The following is a 23,973-nucleotide window of genomic DNA, read 5'->3' as shown; positions in this document are numbered from 1 at the left end:
CAAGTCTGACAGACAGCAAGGACTTCACCATTACATCTGAGACTGGGGCGGTGAAAGGCAAACACAATTATTTTCTTAGTCCCTCATGTAGTTGATCCTTTAGTTAGACTTTCTCTTTGTAATACTAGAGGCCTTGTTTTCTCATTAGCATCATAATTAAAAGTTCGTACAAATGATCAGACAGGTCCTCTCTCTCTGGAACGTTGGGTGGAATCAAGGCAGGAGCGTGGCGTTCTCCCTCTGGCTGCACCTTATCACCGTCCTTATGTTCATTTCAATCATCACCAAAAGAAACCCAGCCTGGTGCTCAATTAGGTATGTGAATGAACTTTTTATCAATAGTCAATAGTCATTCTGAAAGAGTCACCATCAATGAATAACATGAATAACGCTTGACATTTAGGAGTACAAAGCAGGAGGGCTCAGAACACTTGTAATGTTAGTAGCCATATCAATTCAGTACTTCTGGTGTATTATGTATCGTTTGTTTTTATATTCGCATGAAATTACTTTGAATATCTCGCCACGTATTTAATCAAACATCCTGCCACCTGTAGACCACAAGCCTAAGCTGATTTTGTTTCATATCTTACTGGAATAATTCTATATCTTATAGCTTTATGATGTCAATCATAATTCTGCTTTTTATTGGGCTTTTCCGCGTACAGATTTCACTTTTAATTTTGTTTTTATGGCTCAATATAACGTGACACACCAAACCTTGCAGACATCTGGCAACTTACTCGTCTCGACGTCTTGCTGCAGTTGGAGGTGAGAGGTCAGTGAGGACAGAAAAAGCGTGTGGTGTAGAGGTAAGACAAATGAGGGACAAACTTACTCGAATTCTTCAAATGTCCCTAGTGGAGGCTTCATGATGTTTTAGTGTTGTTTTTATCTGAGGATGGCGGACATGACTGTGTTAAAAACATATTAGATTGGGAAAGTAACGGGAAAGACTTAATGATCATCATTATAGTGGTGTGAAGTGTTGGGTGGGAAACTTTTATGTTCGATGAAGAAAGAATAACTGAGTGAATTTTTATAAGAGGTAGAGATCGTAGGAGGTGAGAGAAAAGCATTTTGTTTTACGATGCCACAGAAATATAAATCTATTGCCTTATAGATGTGAACAAGATGTTTGTGGACCCCTATTCGAAGCTTCGTATGGTTTTGTTGCGCGCCAAGGTGTCTGGTGTGTGTGCTGCCGGCAACGCTGGTGAAGACTGTGGCACCAGGTATGTCCATCCGTTATATCTGGGAGACTGAAATAAGAAGTGTGAAATATTCGTTGTTCATACTGTTGTAAAGAATAACAATAGGTATTTCAAAATGAAAATATTACCCTTGCATGTTAAGTTTCCAACAATATCATCATTAAATGGCTAGGTAGACGATGACGACCATGCAATGATATGGCAAACAGGCGATTAGTGGAGAGAAGTCAAGAGTCAGCCACACCTCCTTAGCATAAGATTGTCATCCTTCCTGATTTTCCCAAATATGCTCGGAATTGATGTGTCGAAATCTGCTTCCTGGGGGATTTTTAAACAATTATTCATATGTCACAGATTTCCGCTCCATCAATAACTGTTTAAAAAGTCGTATTTCTATAGGTTGAAGTGGTGGGAGAGAGGAAGGGGAAGGCTGCTTTGGCCTGATTTCGCTCTGGATTACTTTCGTTAACAAATATGAATAAATCGTAAATCTTTATAATAGGACCTCCTCTCTAATCCGTGAAATAATAACACAAAATGATTAGTTAATGGAGAACACGTACCTTGTGGTCTTGTTTGGGGGTCACACACGGTTATGTCACATTGCCTCACTGAAATTAGAGACATCACTCGGAGTCTAAGTCCAAATAGTAAACATTGCTATTGTTTATTGTATATATCTGCTGGGGTTTGTGGGTAACAGGAAGTGACTGTCTGTTGTTCACATCCTGGGTTTGTGGGTAACTGCTGAATAGGATTCTTATTGTGTCTATAGTTCTTTTGTCCAATGACGTGCCACCACCTCTTAACACCACAAGCTGCGCCAATGGGAATTTGCTATATGTATTCGTAGGCGGGGCACAGCTGGGCAGACAGGTGCACCAGCTGGGCTGCGTTTGAGACGGCGCACCGGCATGTGCCGGCGTACCGAGACTCCCGGATCGTCTTTTCAAACGCTTTTGGGAGCTTCCTCTGTAAAATAAACAAACCCGCTTCGTTGCTATGGTAACGCGTCCCTGGCGGCCAAAGCATCAGGAGCTATGATGGATCTCCAGCAAATATTTCATCCATGACTGCGAAATATTGCCATTGCTTCAAAGCATCTCTCCCACTCAGGTACTTGTAAAGTACTTCCCAGTGCATCTGTGAGCGTGACGGAGAACCAAGTTATAGTCTAGTCCCTGGAAAGGGCACGAAGGACACTGGAAACATGTTGTTTGGGCCGCCATGTTTGTTAAAGACGTCACCGCAGCACCACCTCTCGGGAGCGAGCGTCCCAAAGAATCCCGGCACGGCAACTCGCTACCTATCACCGGCGTTTGAGAGGATACGTCTCGCGCCGGCACGTGCCGGTGCGCCGTCTCAACCGCACGTGCGCAGTTGAACCATGGCCACCAGGGACATTAGTTGTAAAGGTTACGAATTTGATTACTGGGAAATCATCGCTCCTGCGATGCAAGTCAGTGTACAATCGAGAAGAGGACCAGCCAGGACCTTCATCCTTTCGTTAAGGTATTGTGAGGAGGGTATTGGTAGAGGTAGGGCATATTGTGTGAAGCTATAAGAGAACCGGTGTGGGGGGGAGGGAAGCTGCCCCAAAGCAAGGATACGGTAGGTTAGGTTAGTGTTGCAATGGGGGCGTCCGGGGCGCAGCCACCCCGGCTAAGTTAGGTTACGTTAGGTTAGGTTTATGTTAGGATTAGGTTAGTGTTGCAGGGGGGGGTCCGGTAGTTACGTTAGGTTAGGTTTATGTTAGGGGTTAGGTTAATGTTGTAGGGGGGTCCGGGGGGCACAGTACCCCCGGTTAGGTTAGGTTTTTGTCCTTAGGTTTTTTTAGATCGCCATATCTCGCCTCTTTTGGCTTTCCCCCCACAAAACCCCCGATTCCTCACGTGCCCCCAAGCTTGTTGGGGGGAAGGGGGATAATAGAAAAGAATATGTAAGGAGTTGCTGTTCTATAGATTTACCTGAACGTAAAGACATCACATTATTATTATTATTTTTTATTTATTTGTTTATTTATTTATTTACTTTTTTGCTGGTGATGTCAAGTTATGACACCAAAACACACTCGTAAAGTTACAACACCATTCTTTTAACTGTAAATGCCACGCCACCACAACACACACACACACACACACACACACACACACACACACACACACACACACACACACACACACCACCACCACCACCAAGGAATCACGGGTACTGGCAGTGGTGGTGGTGGTGGTGGTATTCATATGCTTGTGTAAAAATAGATAGATAGATAAGCGGGTAATTTGATAGGTTGATAGATATGTAAATGGAAAGTAAGATAAATAAACAAACAGATGGACAGGTAGGCAGATAGATAAGTAAATCAATTCGTATATAAACAACAAGTTAGATGTTTATGTAGATAGAAAAATGTATATATTCATCTACTTAGTATCCTTTCACCCTGGTTTATTGTCAGAAATACTCGTATATCAGGCGGTAGAAATAGAGAATGAAACAAAATAATATTGTCTGCCTTTTAAGCACCTCGTTTCTTGGACTGCGGGAGTTGCCAACTCACGCTGTACAACTAGATACAATTTAATGTATACTGCTTTGACAAATAACCATAGTTGGACACGATAACGAAAAGAAAGATATCACAATAACCAATAAATCAATGTGATATTCGTACAGATATTGTGTCGCATTAATTATAGATTTGGTAATCGATAGTTATCATAGACATTTATACACACGTACTGTCTTCATAGACACCTTCTGTTACTAGTTAACACGGCAGTAGTTGTTTAATGGTGGTGGTGGTGGTGTGGTAACAACGGTGGTGGTGGTGGACTCTACTGACCCAGTAGACACCCCACACACACAGCTATAGACACTCAAATGACACTTTTATATACCGAAAACACTCGTAAACACTCTCAAAACACCCCCATACACATCCAGAACATGCCTATACACACACACACACACACACACACACACACACACACACACACACACACACACACACACACACACACACACACACACACACACACACATACACCCTTACACCCACCCACACACACACACACACACACGGTAGCTCAGTGGTTAGAGCACTGGCTTCACAAGCCAGAGGACCGGGGTTCGATTCCCCGGCCGGGTGGAGATATTTGGGTGTGTCTCCTTTCACGTGTAGCCCCTGTTCACCTAGCAGTGAGTAGGTACGGGATGTAAATCGAGGAGTTGTGACCTTGTTGTCCCGGTGTGTGGTGTGTGCCTGGTCTCAGACCTATCCGAAGATCGGAAATAATGAGCTCTGAGCTCGTTCCGTAGGTTAACGTCTGGCTTGTCTCGTCAGAGACTGCAGCAGATCAAACAGTGAATTACACACACACACACACACACACACACACACACACACACACACACACACACACACACACTGAAGTGAAGTGAAGTGAAGTGAAGTGTTGCTATGATATCGACAGTTTTCAAGTAACAACAAGCACCAAGAACCAAACGGAAAGACAAGTAGTGCAATCTTTCGCCACAACCCTCCAAACTGCCTTTTCTTCATCATTTAAAGGTATTTATAAGACCATTCACTTATTTTTAGGTTTCCTTTACATATGAGAGTGAAAACAGTACGCAAATATTGATAGGTGACAGGTATAACGATAATTATAGAAGCTAGACGTCAGTAATATCAGCTGATATTTGCTTCCTTCCTTTACCATAAACCAAACTGTGTCAGAATGCAGCCACTTGTCTAGCATATCATATCCTGTGGTAAAAAGTTTCCTCTATGGCTTATTTTTGGCTTGGTGAGATGATAAAGGTAACGTATGGAGGTTCCACCACAGGGAGCCAGCCTCCAGGCTGCTTCCCTCACTGGACCTCCAGCCATCATCCTCGACCCCCGCCCTCCAGTCAGCCTGCGTGGTTAAATACTTTTTTTCAAATATTTCCTAATGGTAATATTACTCTTCCATGGCATGTTTTTTTTTATGGTTTCTATAAATGTTTCGTTGTGTTTAAAGTGTGTTTCGCGCCTGTGTTGGGTAAATATATAACGTTTACTGGTGTTTTTTGGAGTATGTTAGTCTTTTTAACGTTCTAAATTTCCCATTTCTCATTTTTCTTTTTTTCTATTTGAAGCTATACACCTATGCTCATTTAAGTGTAAAATCAATTTATTAAATGAAATATACGGACTTTGAAATGATGTTTCGTGCTGATGATCAAACCATTTATTTTTCTTTATTCTATTTGCTCACGTTTCTGCCTCTCCATGTAACTGGCTGTAAGATGCCTTAAAAGATAGCTCAGACTCCGTGAAATGTGTTAGAATATTCGCCAAGTGAAAATAGCTTGACTTTCCAATACGTTTTAGGAAAGTTATTGGTGAAAAGGTTTTTTATACATTTAAAGTAATTCATTATATATATATATATATATATATATATATATATATATATATATATATATATATATATATATATATATATATATATATATATATATATATATATATATATATATATATATATATATATATATATATATATATATATATATATATATATATATATATATATATATATATATATATATATATATATATATATATATATATATATATATATATATATATATATATATATATATATATATATATATATATATATATATATATATATATATATATATATATATATATATATATATATATATATATATATATATATATATATATATATATATATATATATATATATATATATATATATAATAAACTAGTTAAGCTGGAGACATTTTGATATTTTGAAAATTAGTTTAAATATTTATCACGTCATAAAATATCATGCATTTGGCTGTGGTTTCTGTTATTCTAAAAGTAATTTTTAAAATCAAATAATTTACGTAATTTAGCAGTTCTCTTGATGACTACAGCCCGGGTGGTGACTCATCATAGCCTCGGGCTGGCGTCCTCTTTTCAAACCCGCAGTTCGTCAATATTTTGCTTAAAATCAAGTGATTTCTACATGTTTTCGTGTGTTTATAGGTTCAGATGCGAAGATATTAGTAGCAGGAGGAGGAAAAAAAAGAGGAATGAAGGAGGAGGAAGGAAGGAAGAAAGGAGAAAGGAAGGAGGAAATGGTGGAGCATCCGAGCCACAATACTTAAGTCACCCACTATTTCCTTAACATTTTGTCTATTACATAGTGTTTTTGATGTTTCTAGGCTCAGGTGTGTAGACACAATATAGCTCAAACTCCGTGAAATGTGATGGAATACTCGCCAGGTGATAATGGTTTGACTTTCCAGTACGTTTTAGGAAAGGTATTGGTGAAAAGGTTTTTATGCCTTTAAAGGAATTAATTTAGATAGTTTTAAAAACTAGTTGAGATGGAAATATTTTGATATTTTGAAAATTATTTTAGATATTTATCACATTAAATATCATGCATTTGCCCGTGGCTTCTGTTTTTCCAAGTCATTTTTTAAATAAAATTATTTACGTAATTTAGCCGAGTCACCCCGTTCGCGTACTCTCTGATGGCCACAGCCCAGGTGGTGACTCATCATAGCCTTTTTTCCAAACCCGCCGTTCGTCAATATTTTGCTTAATAACTAGTGACTTCTACATGTTTTCGTGTATTCCTAGGTTCAGGTGCGAAGATATTAGTAGCAGGAGGAGAATAAAAAAGAGATATAAAGCAGGAGGAGGAGGAAGGAAGAAGAAAGGGAGGAGGAAATGGAGGAGCAGCCAAGCCACAATACTTAAGTCACCCACTATTTCCTCAATATTTTGTCTATTACATAGTGTTTTTTTATGTTTCTAGGCTCAGACATGCAGACACAAGCAATAGAAAGAAGAAGGAAAAACAAAGCAGTAGGACGAAGAAGAAGAAATGAGAAATAGAGGCGGAATAGGAGAAAGAGCCAAGGTGTAATATTTAGGTAAGTGTCCCTTTTGATTTTAACATTCTTTACAATGCATTATGTTAGTTTTGGGGTATATTTGGGGTATTTTAAGTGTGTTTGAGAGGTGATGTAGAGCGGATTGGCTGTTATAAGCATGTTTTGGATTATTTTAATGTTTTCAGTGTTTTTCAGATCTTTTAGGAATATTTGACGTACTCGTATATTGAGTGTGGAGTTTTTTTTTTTTTTTAGTATTTTCATGTTTTCAGTGTTTTGGGAGCAATTTGAAGGATTGTTTGTTGCTTTAAGTGCGTTTTGAGTTACTTTTGAGTGTTTATTTTATTTTATTTATTTTATTTATTTTTTTTTTTTATTTATTTTTTTTTTTTTTACGTAGGGAAGAAGGCCAGCCAAGGGCAAAAAAAAGAAAGTTAGAAAAAGGCCCACTTGAGCGCTGGCTCTCCAAAGAGTTCAAGTGCCAAAACCGTCAGCCAGAATTAGGGGAGCAAATGCCTCGATACCTCGCTCTTAAAAGAAGACAAGTTGTAGGAATTCGGAAATACAGATGCAAAGGAGGGAGTTCCAGAGTTTACCAGTGAAAGGGATGAATGATTGAGCGTACTGGTTAACTCTTGCATTAGAGAGTTGGACAGAATAGGGATGAGAGGAAGAAGAAAGCCTTGTGCAGCGTGGCCGCAGGAGGATGGGAGGCATGCAGTTAGCAAGATCAGTAGAACAGTTACCATGAAAATAGCGATAAAATATAGAAAGGGATGCAACATTTCGGCGGTGAGAAAGAGACTGAAGACAGTTAGTCAGAGGAGGGGAGTTGATGAGACGAAGAGCTTTCGATTCCACCCTATCAAGCAAAGCTGTGTGACTGGAACCCCCCCAAACATGCGAAGAGTACTCCATACAGGGACGGATAAGGCCCTTATACAGAGTAAGCAGTTGGAGGGCGAGAGAAACTGTCGAAGACGCCTCAGAACACCTAATTTCATAGAAGCTGTTTTAGCAAGAGATGAGATGTGAAGTTTCCAGTTAAAATTATGTTGGTGTGTACTAGCAGTCTCTTTTATGTAAGTGGGAATGATTTCAATATTGGGTGCTTCTAATGGTGTGCCTTTGTGTGTTTCACTGTTTGATCTGCTGCAGTCTCTGACGAGACAGCCAGACGTTACCCTACGGAACGAGCTCAGAGCTCATTATTTCCGATCTTCGGATAGGCCTGAGACCAGGCATACACCACACACCGGGACAACAAGGTCACAACTCCTCGATTTACATCCCGTACCTACTCACTGCTAGGTGAACAGGGGCTACATGTGAAAGGAGACACACCCAAATATCTCCACCCGGCCGGGGAATCGAACCCCGGTCCTCTGGCTTGTGAAGCCAGCGCTCTAACCACTGAGCTACCGGTGTGTGTGTGTGTGTGTGTGTGTGTGTGTGTGTGTGTGTCATTTTGAGGTGTTGCATGATGATTTTAGTATGATTTGTGATAATATTGAGCGCTTTAAAGTGGTTTTTGTTTGGGGTAGGAGTCGTGTGTGTGTGGAGGGTGGGGGTGGGTGTGTGGGGATGATATTCCTAAGTTGGGAGTGTCTAGTGTGTTTTGGGTGGGCGTTTTATATTTTGATGTTTTTCATTGTGTTTTGGGTTAGTTTTTAGTGATTTAAGTGGTTTGTGTGTGTGACTTCAGTGATTTGTGTGTTCGTCGGGTGTGTATGGGATATTTTTTGTGGTCTGGTGTTGGTGTTGATGTATGCAGTGTGATTCTAGTAAATTCTAAGTGCGTTTGTTGATATTTTGAGGTGTTGCAAGGCGGTAGTTTCCAAGGTAATATGACAAAGCTAGGTTCAATACTTTCAAATTCTTGGCCAATATAACAGGTTCGGCAGTGTTCCAAGCTGATATGGACATTAATCTATACATTCATTTTGGTATTTTCTAAGCACGAGTGAGTATCGGTGAGCGATAATTTGGAAGTAATCATTGAGTCGGTATATTTGTGTGTGGGTGGGGTTAATTCACAGTACGTAAGCAGGAGAGCATTAAGATGAAAATAATGACAAATATTTAATGTGCTTCGCAGTATACATAGAGGTGAATGACATTGGGCAACCTTACTTATTGTAGGCAACATTAATATGGGCCTTTGAGTGTTGGTATGCGAGTGTAGTCTTTGTTGTTTGTTGGTTACTTGTATTTATAGGAAACACGAACAGCTAAAATGAACAGGATTGTGGTAACTTACTGCCAGGTTTTCTCTCTCTTAAAACATCATCTAGTCCTTCTCAATTTACCTTAAGATAGTCTAAACCAAGATTACTAGTGGTGTTAAAACACAAAGCCAGCATCTCACTCATACAATGCAATACTGGCAGACCTGCAGACGACCCCTGCACCGAACTGCACCCCGAAGCAGCTCATGTAATTCACCTCGGTCGCCTGCTGGTCACCCCAGCCAGTCTTCCCCTTTACAGAGCGAGCTCAGAGCTCATAGACCGATCTTCGGGTAGAACTGAAACCACAACACACTCCACACACCGGGAAAGCGAGGCCACAACCCCTCGAGTTACATCCCGTACCTATTTACTGCTAGGTGAACAGGGGCCACACATTAAGAGGCTTGCCCATTTGCCTCGCCGCGCCGGGACTCGAACCCGGCATCAATGACTGCAGTAACTTAGAGGTGACGAGAAGGCCTTACTTTTGTCACTCTGGCACGCAAGGCTTAACTCATGCCCTGAACTCAATTGTTTCATATAAAAGATGGAGGTTTTCTTATAATGTATACAGTATAATGCAAAATCACAACTTGACAGTACTGAAGCAAATGCCTTCCTTGTGGCAGGATGAGTTTGTGGCATCGACGACTACTGGGAGAAGAATGGCGGGTGTGAGGACCTGTACGTGAACACTCGAAAGTCATACTACTGCCTGTGCCGGCCGGGATACAAACTTATCAGGAAGTTCAACTGTGAAGGTGAGGACTGGACTGTCACTGTCATTTTACGGTCTGTCTTTTTAAATTTCTCATCCCTTCACCTCTACATTTAGCAGCCTAAAGAAGTTATTGTGGTATTCAAGGATACTTTTGTTATTCTTGGCATACATGAACATGCATTTTGTCTCACGAGTATGATTAAGATCAGCGATGTGCGGATAGGTTGTTCTTTAAGATCAAGTATGATTTTAGCTTGACATATGCATTTCTTTTGAGTACAAATATAATTTTTGTAGTTTTCCTTAATCTCGCGCTGAATGTGTGATCCTGAAAAGTGTGTAATTCTCTCTTTAGCTCTCTTTAGGGTGGATAAATTTGTATATTTTGTAGACAGTTGTAGATGTGTAGTGGATAAAGCTTTTTGCAACGCCTTATCTACACCAACAGAAAACAATGATATGTAGAAGTTATGCATAGCATTACACATGTACATTTGTGTACATGTGTATATATTATTTAAAAGAGGAGATTGTAGACCAAGAGAGGAAAGTAACCTCTTAGGACACTAGTTCTCTGCTCATCACTCATCATTCCTGTCACCCATCATGATCGTTTATGCCTTAAGGACCAAATAACCAGCGTGTTCACTCCATGCTGGAATTCACCATGGAGAAACACGTAGTGTAGACGTAGCTCTGTCTGACGGAAACAAGTAGTGATCACAAGAACCTGTGCCTTCTTGTGTGTCTCAAAGATAGACCACAAGTGTCGTTTTTTGGTTTTTTTTTTCTGGGATGAAGCACAAAGGTATTGTTACGTGTTTCCAAAGATGATGTTTTGTGAGTCTTTCATTGCAATATTTGATTTCAGTTTCTGGTCAGTGTCTTATCAAGTGCTGCAGTTTTTGTTGCTTATATTAATTTTTTATACCTAATGATGTGATGATATCTCTTGAATGATACTCCTATATAGGTAATTCTAATGGTAACACAATATCTCTTAATATAATAAAATGCATAGTGTATCGATCTGTTTTCATAGAAGTTAAAAGAGATGCAGAACAACAATCTGGTTTGCAACTGAAGTGAAATAAGTAGACTAATCAATTTCTTGCATGGCGCCACATCAACTGAGGTGATATGATGTCACAATATAGTTGCATGTAAATACTAGTAATGTTAAACTGAATGCATACCAGTGTGGTGGTGTCGTTGTTCCCTTCACCACTCACCATCGCCGTCGCCTTTTTCCCATGGCACTTTTACAAGAGAAAGACAGATTATGGGAGGAGGGAGAATAGAGAATGAAGCAGAGAGGAGAGAACATAGGGAGGGAAATCTGCAAGAACGAGCCAGGCCTTCGTGTGGCCACCATTCCATTAAAAGAAATGACACCATTAAACTGTCTTGGTATGTGGTGTCTATTGGTGAACTACAAGCGTCTTCTCTCGTGGTTCATTCTTGTATATTGTATGGTATTCAGCTTGCACATTGTCAACTAATATCCTCTTCTGAAAATTTAATATGTTTGATGATATAGTTTGTTATAATCTTCCTTCTATTCTTTTGTGTTCTTCCCTCCCTTTTCACTCATTCATTTAGTTGTATGTCATCTGATACTTTCACTGATAGACTGACGGAATCACTGACTGACTGATTTATTGACTGTCTGGATGGCTGACTAACTGACTGACTGACTAACTGGCGCCAGCGCTGGACACGAGGAAACACAGTGGGAGCGGGAAGTCAGGGTATTAGGGCGCTGAGAAGCGGTGTGTGGTTTGTGTGGCCAAGCTCGTTGCCGTTATTGTGCACGTGTAACAATCTGAGGAGTATACTCGTATAGAGAACCTGTGGAAGAAAGATACGAGAGGAATTGGAGACATACATACATCTCGACCACGCCTCCACTCACTTCCACGCCCGTGTTAGGTAATTCAGAATTCTTCCACTCGTCCAGTGTAGCACAATTTCCAGAAAATAAACGTCTCTCGAAAAAAAAAAAAAAAATAGTGAGAAGGGAAAGTATTCAGGATTGCATTGCTATCAGATACATTTTCTCTTTGGGGCCGCCGTGGTACAGATGAACCTTGCGTGCTTTGGGGTCCCACGAATCTCCAAGCTCACGGGTTCGAATCCTGTCCACGGTCCGAGTGTAGGTTGGGCTTCCTCATTCGGGCTTTGAGATAAGAGGTACCACAAAAAGTATCCCCTTTAGTCCATAAATTCCCGTGAAAAGGCCCACATGGTATAAATAAAAAAAAGAAATACTGAGACATTTTATTTTGTTTTACAGTTGACTCCAAACCCTGTACTGCCTTAGAATAGTAATTTTCTTTTTCTAATCGTTTCACTTCTGTTTTGGCGCGTCTTTATCGCTTTGAGTTTGTTCATTGCAGCAAAGCAGAAAGCTTGCAAAACTCTAAGAGGGACTTAGTTTACGTTGTGTTTATTCTTTATGGCGAAAAGAATGAGCGAGACCAAATCTTAAGTGATGTGCCTCATTACTTGTCTCCTTTCAGTACTTGTGGTTCAAGTTCAGCAAATTTATTCCGTAACAATACATACATGTATGATGAAAATAGAGTACATTCGTGGAACAGTCTGCAGAGATAACTCTCATATTGCAGACCTATGGACATTATACAGGATTCTTTTCACTCAGTCCAAAATAGTGGCAATACATCCTTGAAAACACAACTAACATAAATAAATCGATACCTTTACAGATCTATAAATGTGTAACCCTTGCATATAAAAAAGAAATACCATATACTCATAGAAAATAGCAGTATGTGTAGTAAATCAATAACACATTCAATCCTATTGTATACATACATGACAAAAGTATTTAAAGAATTACTCTAGCGATTGAAGATGATAAAGATGCTTTTTTACTCTAAATTTGAAGCTATTGGCCGGCAACGTATTACATTCACATTTTATTGAAAGAGGAAGAGTGTTCCTGATTTCAGGTATTAAGACATTTACCCCTTTCTTTTGGCTAACTCTCTCCCACCTGCATGAGGACTGTGAACTAAGTGGGCTTTTTTGTGTACTCTGCGTTGTGCTTGGCCAGTTTCCTTCTCTTACGTAAGAAAATGCAATCCAGTAGGTGCGTAGATACATACTTTATTGACAACAAACCTGACAGCACTACATGAAAAGGGTATCATGGTAACAATAGCGTGAATGGGATAAGTGTGGATTCAAGTCACACTAAAACGCTGCTGTGTGGTACGTGAATGGGATAAGTGTGGATTCAAGTCACACTAAAACGCTGCTGTGTGGTACGGACATGGCGCAGGTGCTGGGGAAAGCAAATACAATACATACACGATACAAATAAGTAGAAATACAAACTAACACAATGCAACAGAAGAAAGAAAGGCGACTGACACTGACTGATCCTACCTTTTTTTCTCACGGGTGTACAAATTCAATACAAAGAAATACAAACCGACAAATCCAGATACAACGCACATCTATCAAATCCAACCTGACAACACAACTACACACTCAGTGCATCAGGAACACCAATTCAGTGTTCAGTGATCTTATGAACCAACAGTGTGCGTCAGTCGAGCTTTCAGGAGCAAAGATGGGTGAATGGTGGGCGTGGTTTGGTTCAGTTAGGAGTATACTCTCAAGTTATTTCTAGTTATGTGTGAAATGCAGCCTGAAATTGTGGCTAGGTTAGGTTTGGTTAGGTTAAGGTAGGTTGCGTTATAAGATTAGTTTGGGTAAGGAATGTAGCCTGAGATGGTGGAATGGTGGCAGGTACATGGAGCCACTGGCGGACTTCAGGGACATCGTGGAGACCAGAGTTGGCCAGAGCTCCCAGCGCTTCCCAATCTTCGTCAGGATGCTTGACAAGTACTCCACCTGGAGTTACTACAATGGCTTCAAGACGCTCGTGCCTTCGCTGCTGCGCTTTGGTTAGTGTTGGCCTGTGTGTCTGGAAATGCTGCCCACAATGTGCCTCCACTGCTGTGTTCTGTTGCTGCCTTCAATGTCATGCGGGACAAATGCCAATGCTGGGGACGGATTCACCTCTTACCTCATTGCTCCTCACCGCCGGGCCTCCTTGGTTACCCATTCGTGCTGCCAGACATGATAGGAGGCAACGTGTAGAGGCTGCATCCCGGCAAGGAGCTGTTCGTCAGGTGGGCTCAAGCCAACGCCTTCATGCCCGCCCTGCAGTTCTCCATCCTGCCCTAGAACTACGATGAGGAGGTAAGGCAGCCACGTTATTGCAGAACGTGTTGGCTTTATTACAACGTATCATATAATTTATTTAAGTGATGCTTGTAAACACTGACGAAGTCGTTTCAAGCCACCTATGATTGAGGTTCGGTAAACTTATAAGGCCAGACCCGCCTTGCACTTTACTCCTGGCAGGAGACTCAAGGTGTGCGACGAAGTCTTTTCTTTTTTCCATTGATCATGCAAAGTCCTTCATGAACTCTCACTTTGGTCATGGAAACACCTTTGCAAAGCCAAGTACTTTTCTTCACAGACTCTTCAATGTTAGGGATAAGATAAGGAAATGTTTACAGACAGTTGTAATCCCTCGCGTGTCCTATTTATTTGCAGGTGACCAAGCTGTGCCGGGAGGTGACACGCCTGCACACTCAGTACAAGCCGCTGCTGCTCAGCCTGGCACAGGAGGCCACCACCTCCGTGTCCCCCATGATGCGCCCCACCTGGTGGCTGTGCCCCACCGTGGAGGAGTGTCTCACCGCAGACCAGATGAGTCCTTTCCTCCTTCCTCCATCTTCCTCACAGCTAGGTCCTGCTCCCTCACAGTGGTGCTGTTGATGACAGTGACGCACTGCTAAGCTTCACAATTTCACAGTCGTATATCTCCACCATCAGAATTCCTGGTTGGTGATGACCTGCTGGTGGTGCCCGTGGTGACAGGCCCGGGCTAAGTGGCACCAGGTGGGCACGGGGCTGGCTGTTGCAGGCCCCTCCACGCTTACCGTAACTAACATCATCCTGGACAGCGTGGTGGTGTACTTCACTAGGAAGGCAGTGCACCACACTGAGCTTGGAGGTAAGGCATTGGCAGTAGGAGAAGCAGTACAATAGTGTGTAGAGGGAGGCGAGAGCGTGGTGATGCATGGCGTGGTGCAGCTCTCTCACCTCTACTTAGTCTGTACCACAGTACTCTGGTGACATGCTGAGGGAGCAGCTGTCAATCCTGGCAGTGCAATGGAATGGTGCACAGAGGCTCTTGGGAATGCGTGGTTAATGTGTGTATGATGTAAGCTCAACACATGTTTACCTGCATTGTTGTGTTTACCGCTCGATATACTTTGCTGCAGTATTGTTTGGTATTATTTATTTTGTTGATCTATTTATTTCTTTTATATCTTTGATTATTTTCGTTCTTTGTCTTTTTCTTTTTTTCTTTTCATTTCTTTTGTTTGTTCATTTTTGTCGTATTTGAATTAAGTGACTCAGTGCAGTAGTGTGTGTGTGTGTGTGTGTGTGTGTGTGTGTGTGTGTGTGTGTGTGTGTGTGTGTGTGTGTGTGTGTGTGTGTGTGTGTGTGTGTGTTTCACTGTTTGATCTGCTGCAGTCTCTGACGAGACAGCCAGACGTTACCCTACGGAACGATCTCAGAGCTCATTATTTCCGATCTTCGGATAGGCCTGAGACCAGGCACACACCACACACCGGGACAACAAGGTCACAACTCCTCGATTTACATCCCGTACCTACTCACTGCTAGGTGAACAGGGACTACACGTGAAAGGAGACACACCCAAATATCTCCACCCGGCCGGGGAATCGAACCCCGGTCCTCTGGCTTGTGAAGCCAGCGCTCTAACCACTGAGCTACCGGGCCGTGTGTGTGTGAGCGTGTGCGTGCGTGCGTGTGCGTGCGTGCGTGAGTGTGCGTGCGTGCGCGCGCGCGTGTGTGCGCGCACACGCGGTGTGTGTGTGTGTGTGTGCGCACACGCGCGGTGTGTGTGTGTGTGCGCACACGCGCGGTGTGTGTGTGTGTGAGAGAGAGAGAGAGAGAGAGAGAGAGAGAGAGAGAGAGAGAGAGAGAGAGAGAGAGAGAGAGAGAGAGAGAGAGAGAGAGAGAGAGAGAGAGAGAGAGAGAGAGAGAGAGAGAGAGAGAGAGAGAGAGAGAGAGAGGTGTTTTGCCTGGTCTATTCTGTATAGGATTGATGGCCTATTCAATAGATATAGATGGAGCATTTCTGTATAGAGAACATATCTAAATTCTCATGTTTTCAGTGTAATATTTTAAAAATAAACAATTGGAAAAAATAATACATTTCCTGTGTCTTTTCACTGATGTACCAGCCAAAGGAATTGATCCTTGTAATCTTAGGAATAGTAACATTCTGTGAAATACTAAATAGAAATCATAGTAGCCTCTCAAATAATAGGCAGCATGTATGCTACTGATGTCCTGTCCTTAAAATGAAATGAGAAAACTTGTACTAAAAAAACCACATTGCTATGTAAGCCTGCCTTCACACAGTACAAATCTCACAAGTGTGAAGTGACCTTTCTCTGAATTGACGTCATGGCAATGGGAAATGCCCGGTTACTTAACTAGACTCATCCTGCACTAGGTCACATAGGGCAGGTAGAGGACAATGAACACTTTCCAATATACAGGTGGCAAAAATGAAAAGATCTTTGGGAGCAACTGGGATGAGAACACACAAGGAAGCTATCACTGGTGCAACAGCTGCTGTACCTCCCAGTATTCCAGCTGCTGCTACCACCAATGATCCTGCTAGCAACATCCTGTCAGCAAGTACCCGAGCAAACATGGCCCTGTGAATATGTTAGAGAAATATTTTGGTTGGATTGTAAATAAGCATAAATCTCTATAAGAGGGGATAACTGGCCAAGGTCTAAGAGAGTTAGCCAAAAGATATAGTGATGTCTTGAAACCTTCCTCTTAAATGAAGTTGTCAAAGAAAGTTGGAAATACAGAAGCACATAGGGAGTTACAGAGTTTACCAGAGAAAGGTATGAATAATTGAGAGTACTAAAGAAAAAATCTTGTGCATTAAGGAAGCAGGAAGAGAGGAGGCATGCTGTTAACAAGATCAGAAGAGCAGTTAACATGAAACTAATAGTAGAAGATAGCAAGAGATGCAACATTCTGAGAGAAAGAGGCTGAAGACAGTCAGACAAGAGTTGATAATACAAAATAAAAATGTGTCAAGTTAGCGGAAGACCAGAAGAGCAGTTAGCACAAAAATAGCAGTAGAAGATAGCAAGAGATGCAACATTCCAGCAGTGAGAAAGAGGCTGAAGAGTCAGTCAGTCAAAGGACAGTTCATAAAACAAAAAGCTTTGTGATTTCACCCTATCTAATAAAACTGTCAGAGTGGAACCACCACATACATGAGAAAAGTATTCCATATATGAATGGCTAAGGCCACTGTACAGAGTGAACAGTTGAGGGGTGTGAGAATTTTGAAAAAACCTAGCAGAGATGCCTCAGAATGCCTAACTTCATAGAAGCTGTTTTAGCAAGAGATGATATGTGAAGTTTCCAGTACGATTATGAGTAAAGGACAAACCAAGGATATTCAGTCATTGAAGAAGAGGGAATAGTTGTCTAGAAGGTTGTTTAAGTTGATAGATGAAGTTTTTTTTGAGGCATTGAACACTACTAAATTTTCTATGTCCCAATCCAATCAGATGTCAGGAATTCTGTGGTATCCCTGCTAAAACTGTTAATTCTCTGAAAAGAAGTTTTTTTTTTTTTATGCAAGGGGGAAACTGGCCAAGGGCAACAAAAAAATTTAAAAAAGCCCTTTTGAAATGCAAATTCCCTAAAAGATTTAAAAAAAAAAAAAAAGGCCCCTTTAAATGCAAATTCCCTAAAAGATTGGAAAGAATTAGTCCAAAGGCAGGGACAAATGTCTTGAAACCTCCCTCTTAAAAAGAAGTCAAGTCATAGGAAGATGGAAATACAGAAGCAGGCAGAGAGTTCCAGAGTTTACCAGAGAAAAGTATGAATGATTGAGAGTACTGGTTAACTCTAGTATTATAGTTGAATAGGGATGAGTGGAAGAAGAAAGCCTTGTGCAGCAAGGCTGCAGGAGGAGGGGAGGCATGCAGTTAGCAAGATCATTAGAGGAGTTAGCATAAAAAGTGATAAAAGATAGAAAAAGATGCAACATTTCAGTGGTGAGAGAAAGCCTGAAGACAGTCAGTCAGAGGGGTGGAGTTGATGAGATGAAAAGCTTTTGATTCCACCCTATCTAATAAAACTGTGTGAGTGGAACCCCTCAAACATGCTAAGAGTACTCCATATAAGGACAGATAAAGCCCTTGTACAGAGTTAGCAGTTGGAGGGGTGAGAAACACTGGAAACACTGGCAGAGATGCCTCAGAATGCCTAATTTCATAGAAGCTATTTCAGCAAGAGGTGAGATGTGAAGTTTCCAGTCAAGATGTGAGTAGAGGACAGACCAAGAATACTCAGTGTAGAAGAGGGAGACAGTCGAGTGTCATTGAAGAAAAGGGAGATAATTGTCTGGAAGGCTGTGCAGTTTATAAATGGAGGAATTGAATTTTTGAGGCATTGAACACTATAGTTTTCTCTGCCCCAATCAGAAATCTTAGAAAGATCAGAAGTTAGGCATTCTGTGGCGTTCCTGCATGATCAGTTGATAGGGCAAGATATTTGGTTAAGATCATTGATGAAGAATAGTAAGAGAGTGGATGACAGGAAAGAACCTAGAGGGACACCACTTAATATGTTTAGGAAGAGAACAGTAGTCATCTAGCACAGTAGGAACATAATGGTCAGAGAGGAAACTTGAGATAAGGTTGCAGAGTATAGTCTTCAGATCAAAGCTTTGTGCCAGACTTTATAAAAAAAAATTTGATGTGTAAGGCAATAGCAAAAGTTTCAACAAAATTTCTGAAAGACAATGACCAAGACTCAGTAAGGAAGGCCAGAAGAACACCAGTAGAGCAGCCTTGATGGAAGCCATATTGGCGATCATAAAGAAGACTGCGAAATGACAGTTAGGTTCAAGAATCTTCCTGTTGTGGAGAGATCCAAAGATTTTAGACAAGCAAGAGATTAAAGCTATAAAGCAGCAGTTTAAGGCATTAGAACGATCAACCTTTTCAGAAACAGGCTGAATGCAGGCTAACTTCCAGTAGGAAGAAATGGTAGAAGTCAATAGATAAGAGTTGGAAGAGTTTAGCCAGGCAAGGTGCAAGCATGGAGACACAGTTTTTGAGAACAGTAGGGTAGATCCCATCAGATTCATAAGCCTTCTTGGGGTTTAGGCAAGCTAAGACAAGGAAAAAATAATTGCAAAGAATTTTTATTGAAGACATGAAATAGAGAGAGGAGGAGAGGGAGGGTCAAGACCATAATCATCCAAGGAAGAGTTATTATTAAGATTTGAGAGAAGAGTGCAGCTTTAGAGACAGAAGAGATGGCAGTGGTGCTTTCAGAGGGTAACATAAAGAAGGAAAAAATTAAGTAAACTTATTGGAGAGGTTTTTGGCTGGACACCAGAAGTCTCCCAAGAGATTGGATTTTGAAAGATTTTGACTTTTCTGTTAATGAAGGAGTATTTGGCAAGTTGAAGAATAGACTTGGCATGATTCCAGGCAGAAATATAAATTGCATAAGATTCAGGTGATGGAAGGCTCAAGTACCTTTTGTGGGCAACCTCTCTATCATATAAAGTGTGAGAACAGGCCGTGTTAAAACAAGGTTTGGAAGGTTTAGATTGAGAAAGAGTGAGGAATGTACATCTCCATGCCAGACATTATCACTTCTGTTATGTGCTCAGAACACAGAGATGGGTCTCTGACATGGAAACATCAATCATTCCAGGGAAAATCAGAATAGGTCCCCCCCCCAAACAGGGAGAAGCAAAATGCCAGCGGCACCTTTGCTTTGGAAGATCCTGATTGAAGAGATAAGACTAGATATAGATATGAGATAATGATTGGCAAAAAAGATAGGATAACAGCATAAGTAGAAGGATTAAAGGTAAGGAAAAGATCAAGAATGTTGGGCATACAGTGATGCCTTGGAATACGAATTTAATCCATTCAAAATTTTGTTCTTACTCCAAAACATTCTAACTCCAAAGCATCAAAATACATGTATTCTTATGGAAGTAATTATAATTTGTTCCAAACCACCTCCCAAGACCAAAAAATTTGTATTTTCCTCCTAATTTCTAACTTTTAAATACTACTACTATTATGCTATAACTATAAAAGATAGGAAAATAAAGCAGAAAAGTTAGCAAAATGTAATATAATGAAAATTCAACTTCTCATGGTGAGAAACAAGCATCACCACATCCTCATGTGAGTCAATCAAGCCAGCACCACACACTCTTATATAAGCCAATAAGTTTTTCTTTGATATACTGCATTCATTATGGAAAATAAATAAGGGAAGTAAGCAAATTGTAACATGAAAATTCAACTTCTTTGCGGTCAGAAACAAGCGTCAATGTTTCCTGGTCAAGACGGCCCCTGACCATGACGGCCCTACCCGACGGCCCCCTGTTTACCATGACAACCCCACACCAAATTTCAGGTTATTGTCCTCTTATTTCTTTCATTATGTTAACCGTGTACTGTACCTTGCGCATATAGTGTATATACGTATCCAGGGTGTAACACGACTTTCTGTAAATATTGAAAGAGGTAAGAGAACATGCATTTCTAAGCAGAAAATGTTACATACACATATGCATTTTAAGGTTTTGTTTACCCGTAAGATGATTTTAAAATTTCTAAGAGGCGCACAATTGTCCATTGTGTTTTTATGAGGTGACGACGACTGTTGCTGGCTTGTTGCAGCAGCTGGAGGTGCCACTTGGCTAAATACCAAATGTTTTAATATTATGTTCTGCAATCTTACATTTAAGACAGATTGTATCAACAAGTATGCAATTTACTGATAAACATTACATGATAACATTATTGCGGTGATTAAAAGTAAGCATTCACGTGCAGTACTAAGTGGTACAGTACCTATCACTGGGTGAGGAAGGATGGGGAGGGATGGGGGAGTGGGGAGCAACTGATTTATTAATACAATCTGTCTTATTATAAGATGCTCTATTAACAAGTATAATTTAAAACCATCTTACAGGTAAAAAATAAACTGAGGCCGCCGTGGTCTGTAGTGTGGGGCCGTCGTGGTAAACATGGGGCCGTAAGGGGGTGGGGGACATCAGGGATTGGGGGGCATCGTGATCAAGGGTAGTCTTGACCATGACCCAGTATCAACACATCCTCCTCACCTGACTCCATCAAGCCAGTACTATGCACTTTTATCTAAACCAATAACTATTCCAATATTGTCATGCATCATAATATGTTTCTGAACTGCTTATTTATCCACAGAAATACATGTATATCTTATATCTCACCAAAAAATACATAAAAATTATAAAATACAGCACACTGACATAAGTGCTCTCACCATCCTCATGTTTGGCACCCTCACACCTACACAAACATATCCTTGTAAAAGCTGATACATGATTGGCTAAGTGTCCACCATCTTGAAAACAATGGGCCAATGACAGGCCTCAATATATGACAGATAGCCTCAAACATAAACAAACTTTGCAGCATAAAGGAGCATGGCTTCTGAAAAGCGCCAAGTTCATGCCTGAAAGGCTCTAACATAAGAGCCACGATCATGCCTGATGGGCTATAAGGGTTAAGGCTTGTAATTCATGGGCTGGATACTCTCTCTTCCCTTCGGATCTTCTAGAATCTTCCATACCACTGTACGTGTGTGTCTCGTGACCATGTGTGCTGCTATGCTAGGCAATGATCTTTAGTTATAAAAACACTTAATATTATTATTCCAGGCACTACAAAACAACAACCAAACAACTGCAAACAACACTCCTGAGGCACTGAGGCAGCGTGGTACCCCAGCATGCAGTCAGCTGATCGTGCAGTGCTGCGTGCAATCTGTTAACCGCGTTTGTTATTGTTTGCACTTCAAAGCAAAGTTCGTCCTCCAATGCAAAAAAAAAAAATAATTAATTAATTAAAAATTTAAAAATTAAAAAATATTTGTTCGTAATCTAAGTTGTTCGTACTCAAAAGCGTTCATACTCCAAGGTACCACTGTTTCTCTACAAGATGGTCAGGGATAAGCATAGGGTGTTGCATCATTTGCTCTAGGTCATAGAGGACAGCAAAGTCGAAAGCTAGTTCACCAGGGTGATCAGTGAAAGGAGAGGAAAGTCAAAGCTGATGGTGAACGCTGAAATTTCCAAGGACAGAAATCTGTGTGAAGGAATAGAGACAGAATGTGCTCCACTTTGGAAGTTAAATAGTCAAAGAAGGAGTTAGAGGAGAGATAAAGAGTAAAGATAAATTCAATCAGGTGACTTTTGAGTCAAAGGCAGATGGTGGAAAACTCAGAAGATTCAAGAGCATGGGCACGAGAGCAAGTCAAGTTGTTGCGCACATAGACGCAACATCCAGCTTTGGAATGAAAAAGAGGATTGAAAGTAGGAGGGAACAGAAAATCAGCTACTGTCAGTTGCCTCAGACACCTGTGTTTTCGTGAGGATAAGATGACATACAAAGTGTTACTGTGAATCTATGTAGATACACACTATCTCTTTGCAATACTACTATAATGAGAAAAATAATCCTTAACCTCTTCACAAACAGAAGAAAAAAACTGCACTCACTGAAATTGGCTTGTGCGTCTTGGAGTTTGGCCTGTGAGGGAACAACACAATTTCTCATAAACTTGCTCCCGGTTCAGATACACAAAGTCTGACAATTCAACTGCTGTCTCTTGAACACACTCAGCTGACAGACACTTCATGTTCAATCCCTTTACTTTATTGGTGAAAGGTTCACTGCTTCCATGCCACAGTCCAGCAATAGACACTGCTGCACCAATATACTCCAAAACTGGAGATATCTTACAGCACTGTAGATTGGAGAGACTTGTTAAGTTTGCATGTGTGTAAAGTGGGTGGTAAATGTATTCATTTATAACGATTCAGTTTTGTTGACCTCATATGATCCATCTTAATCATAATGAAAGTAGATCCATCTAAGTTATAATGAAAGTAGATATCGGCATAAAATTATGGATTCTCAGAGCATAACTGCAAAAGGCCACAAAACTCTAAATAAAATATTTCCAGACTACCTATAAACTCTATATGTAAAATCCTCCTTTAGGGTGTAAAGTCCAATTCCACATCCAAGTCATATATCCTGAGCAACACAGACAAAATAAAGCTAGAAGACAGGATATAGCTAGCAAGCAACTGCCAAATAAAACATGCTCTTAACTAATGAAAAAAATTCTCCAGATAATGAAAAATATTTGACACAGTATATGGAACTATTGAGATAGTTGATAGGGACATGAACAAACATAAGGCTCTGTGAAGAGAGGGAAGATGGTGTAACTGGGCATTGGGTCACAGGAGAATTTGCTATGAGAAACAACTTAGATGTGAAGAACACTTTTGAACACAATGACACCACAATATAGCTAAATCAATAATAAATAAACAATAATACATAAGTCAACGTCACAATACTGACCACTCACTAGTTGTGAAGAAAACAAAATTGATGAAAACTCCTCAATACCGTAAGTCAACAAAGAATGACAAGTAATAGAAAACTTCAGATGCTAAGTTACAGCTACACCAAAAATTATATGAAAATGTGATGGCAGTAACTAACACTGAGGATGCATGGAAAGCTTTCAAAAACACAACTAATATCTTACTGAAGAAATTGTAGGAGTAAAAAGAGAAAGTGCTGCCAGAAGAAAGAACAGTTTAGTAGTATGAAGAGCTAAAAGAATTAATTAAAAGAAAAAATTTGTACTTTAGTGAGTGAATGAAGAACAG

At 40.6% G+C, this 23,973-nt stretch overlaps 1 protein-coding gene and 1 long non-coding RNA gene across 9 annotated transcripts in view; one reads left to right on the top strand and one right to left on the bottom strand.

Moving 5' to 3' along the window:
* Positions 1-772: 772 nt before the first annotated feature.
* On the top strand, positions 773-7,105 carry LOC123503734. Its single transcript, XR_006674595.1, has 3 exons — positions 773-812; positions 1,124-1,235; positions 7,049-7,105. It is a non-coding gene; the product is annotated as an uncharacterized LOC123503734 (long non-coding RNA).
* A 6,223-nt stretch (positions 7,106-13,328) lies between these two features.
* The window catches only part of LOC123503678, a 33,177-nt gene continuing 22,532 nt past the window's right edge, over positions 13,329-23,973 (bottom strand). For 6 of the 8 annotated variants that reach the window (XM_045253640.1, XM_045253643.1, XM_045253642.1 and 3 more), the window contains 2 exons: positions 22,783-23,030; positions 16,177-16,885 (listed from right to left, as the gene is read on the bottom strand). In XM_045253640.1, the coding sequence (XP_045109575.1) occupies positions 16,654-16,885; positions 22,783-23,030 (480 nt within the window). In that variant the 3' untranslated portion in view covers positions 16,177-16,653. Of the gene's footprint in view, positions 14,303-16,176; positions 16,886-21,850; positions 22,096-22,782; positions 23,031-23,973 lie in introns of those variants that run through there. The other 2 variants (XM_045253645.1, XM_045253646.1) reach the window with 2 other exon arrangements.

This window comes from Portunus trituberculatus, chromosome 14 (genome assembly GCF_017591435.1).
Source record: "Portunus trituberculatus isolate SZX2019 chromosome 14, ASM1759143v1, whole genome shotgun sequence".
NCBI classification, from domain to species: Eukaryota; Metazoa; Arthropoda; class Malacostraca; order Decapoda; family Portunidae; genus Portunus; species Portunus trituberculatus.
The sequence above is the reverse complement of the archived record's forward strand: the minus strand, read 5'-3'. Positions and strand labels throughout refer to the sequence as shown.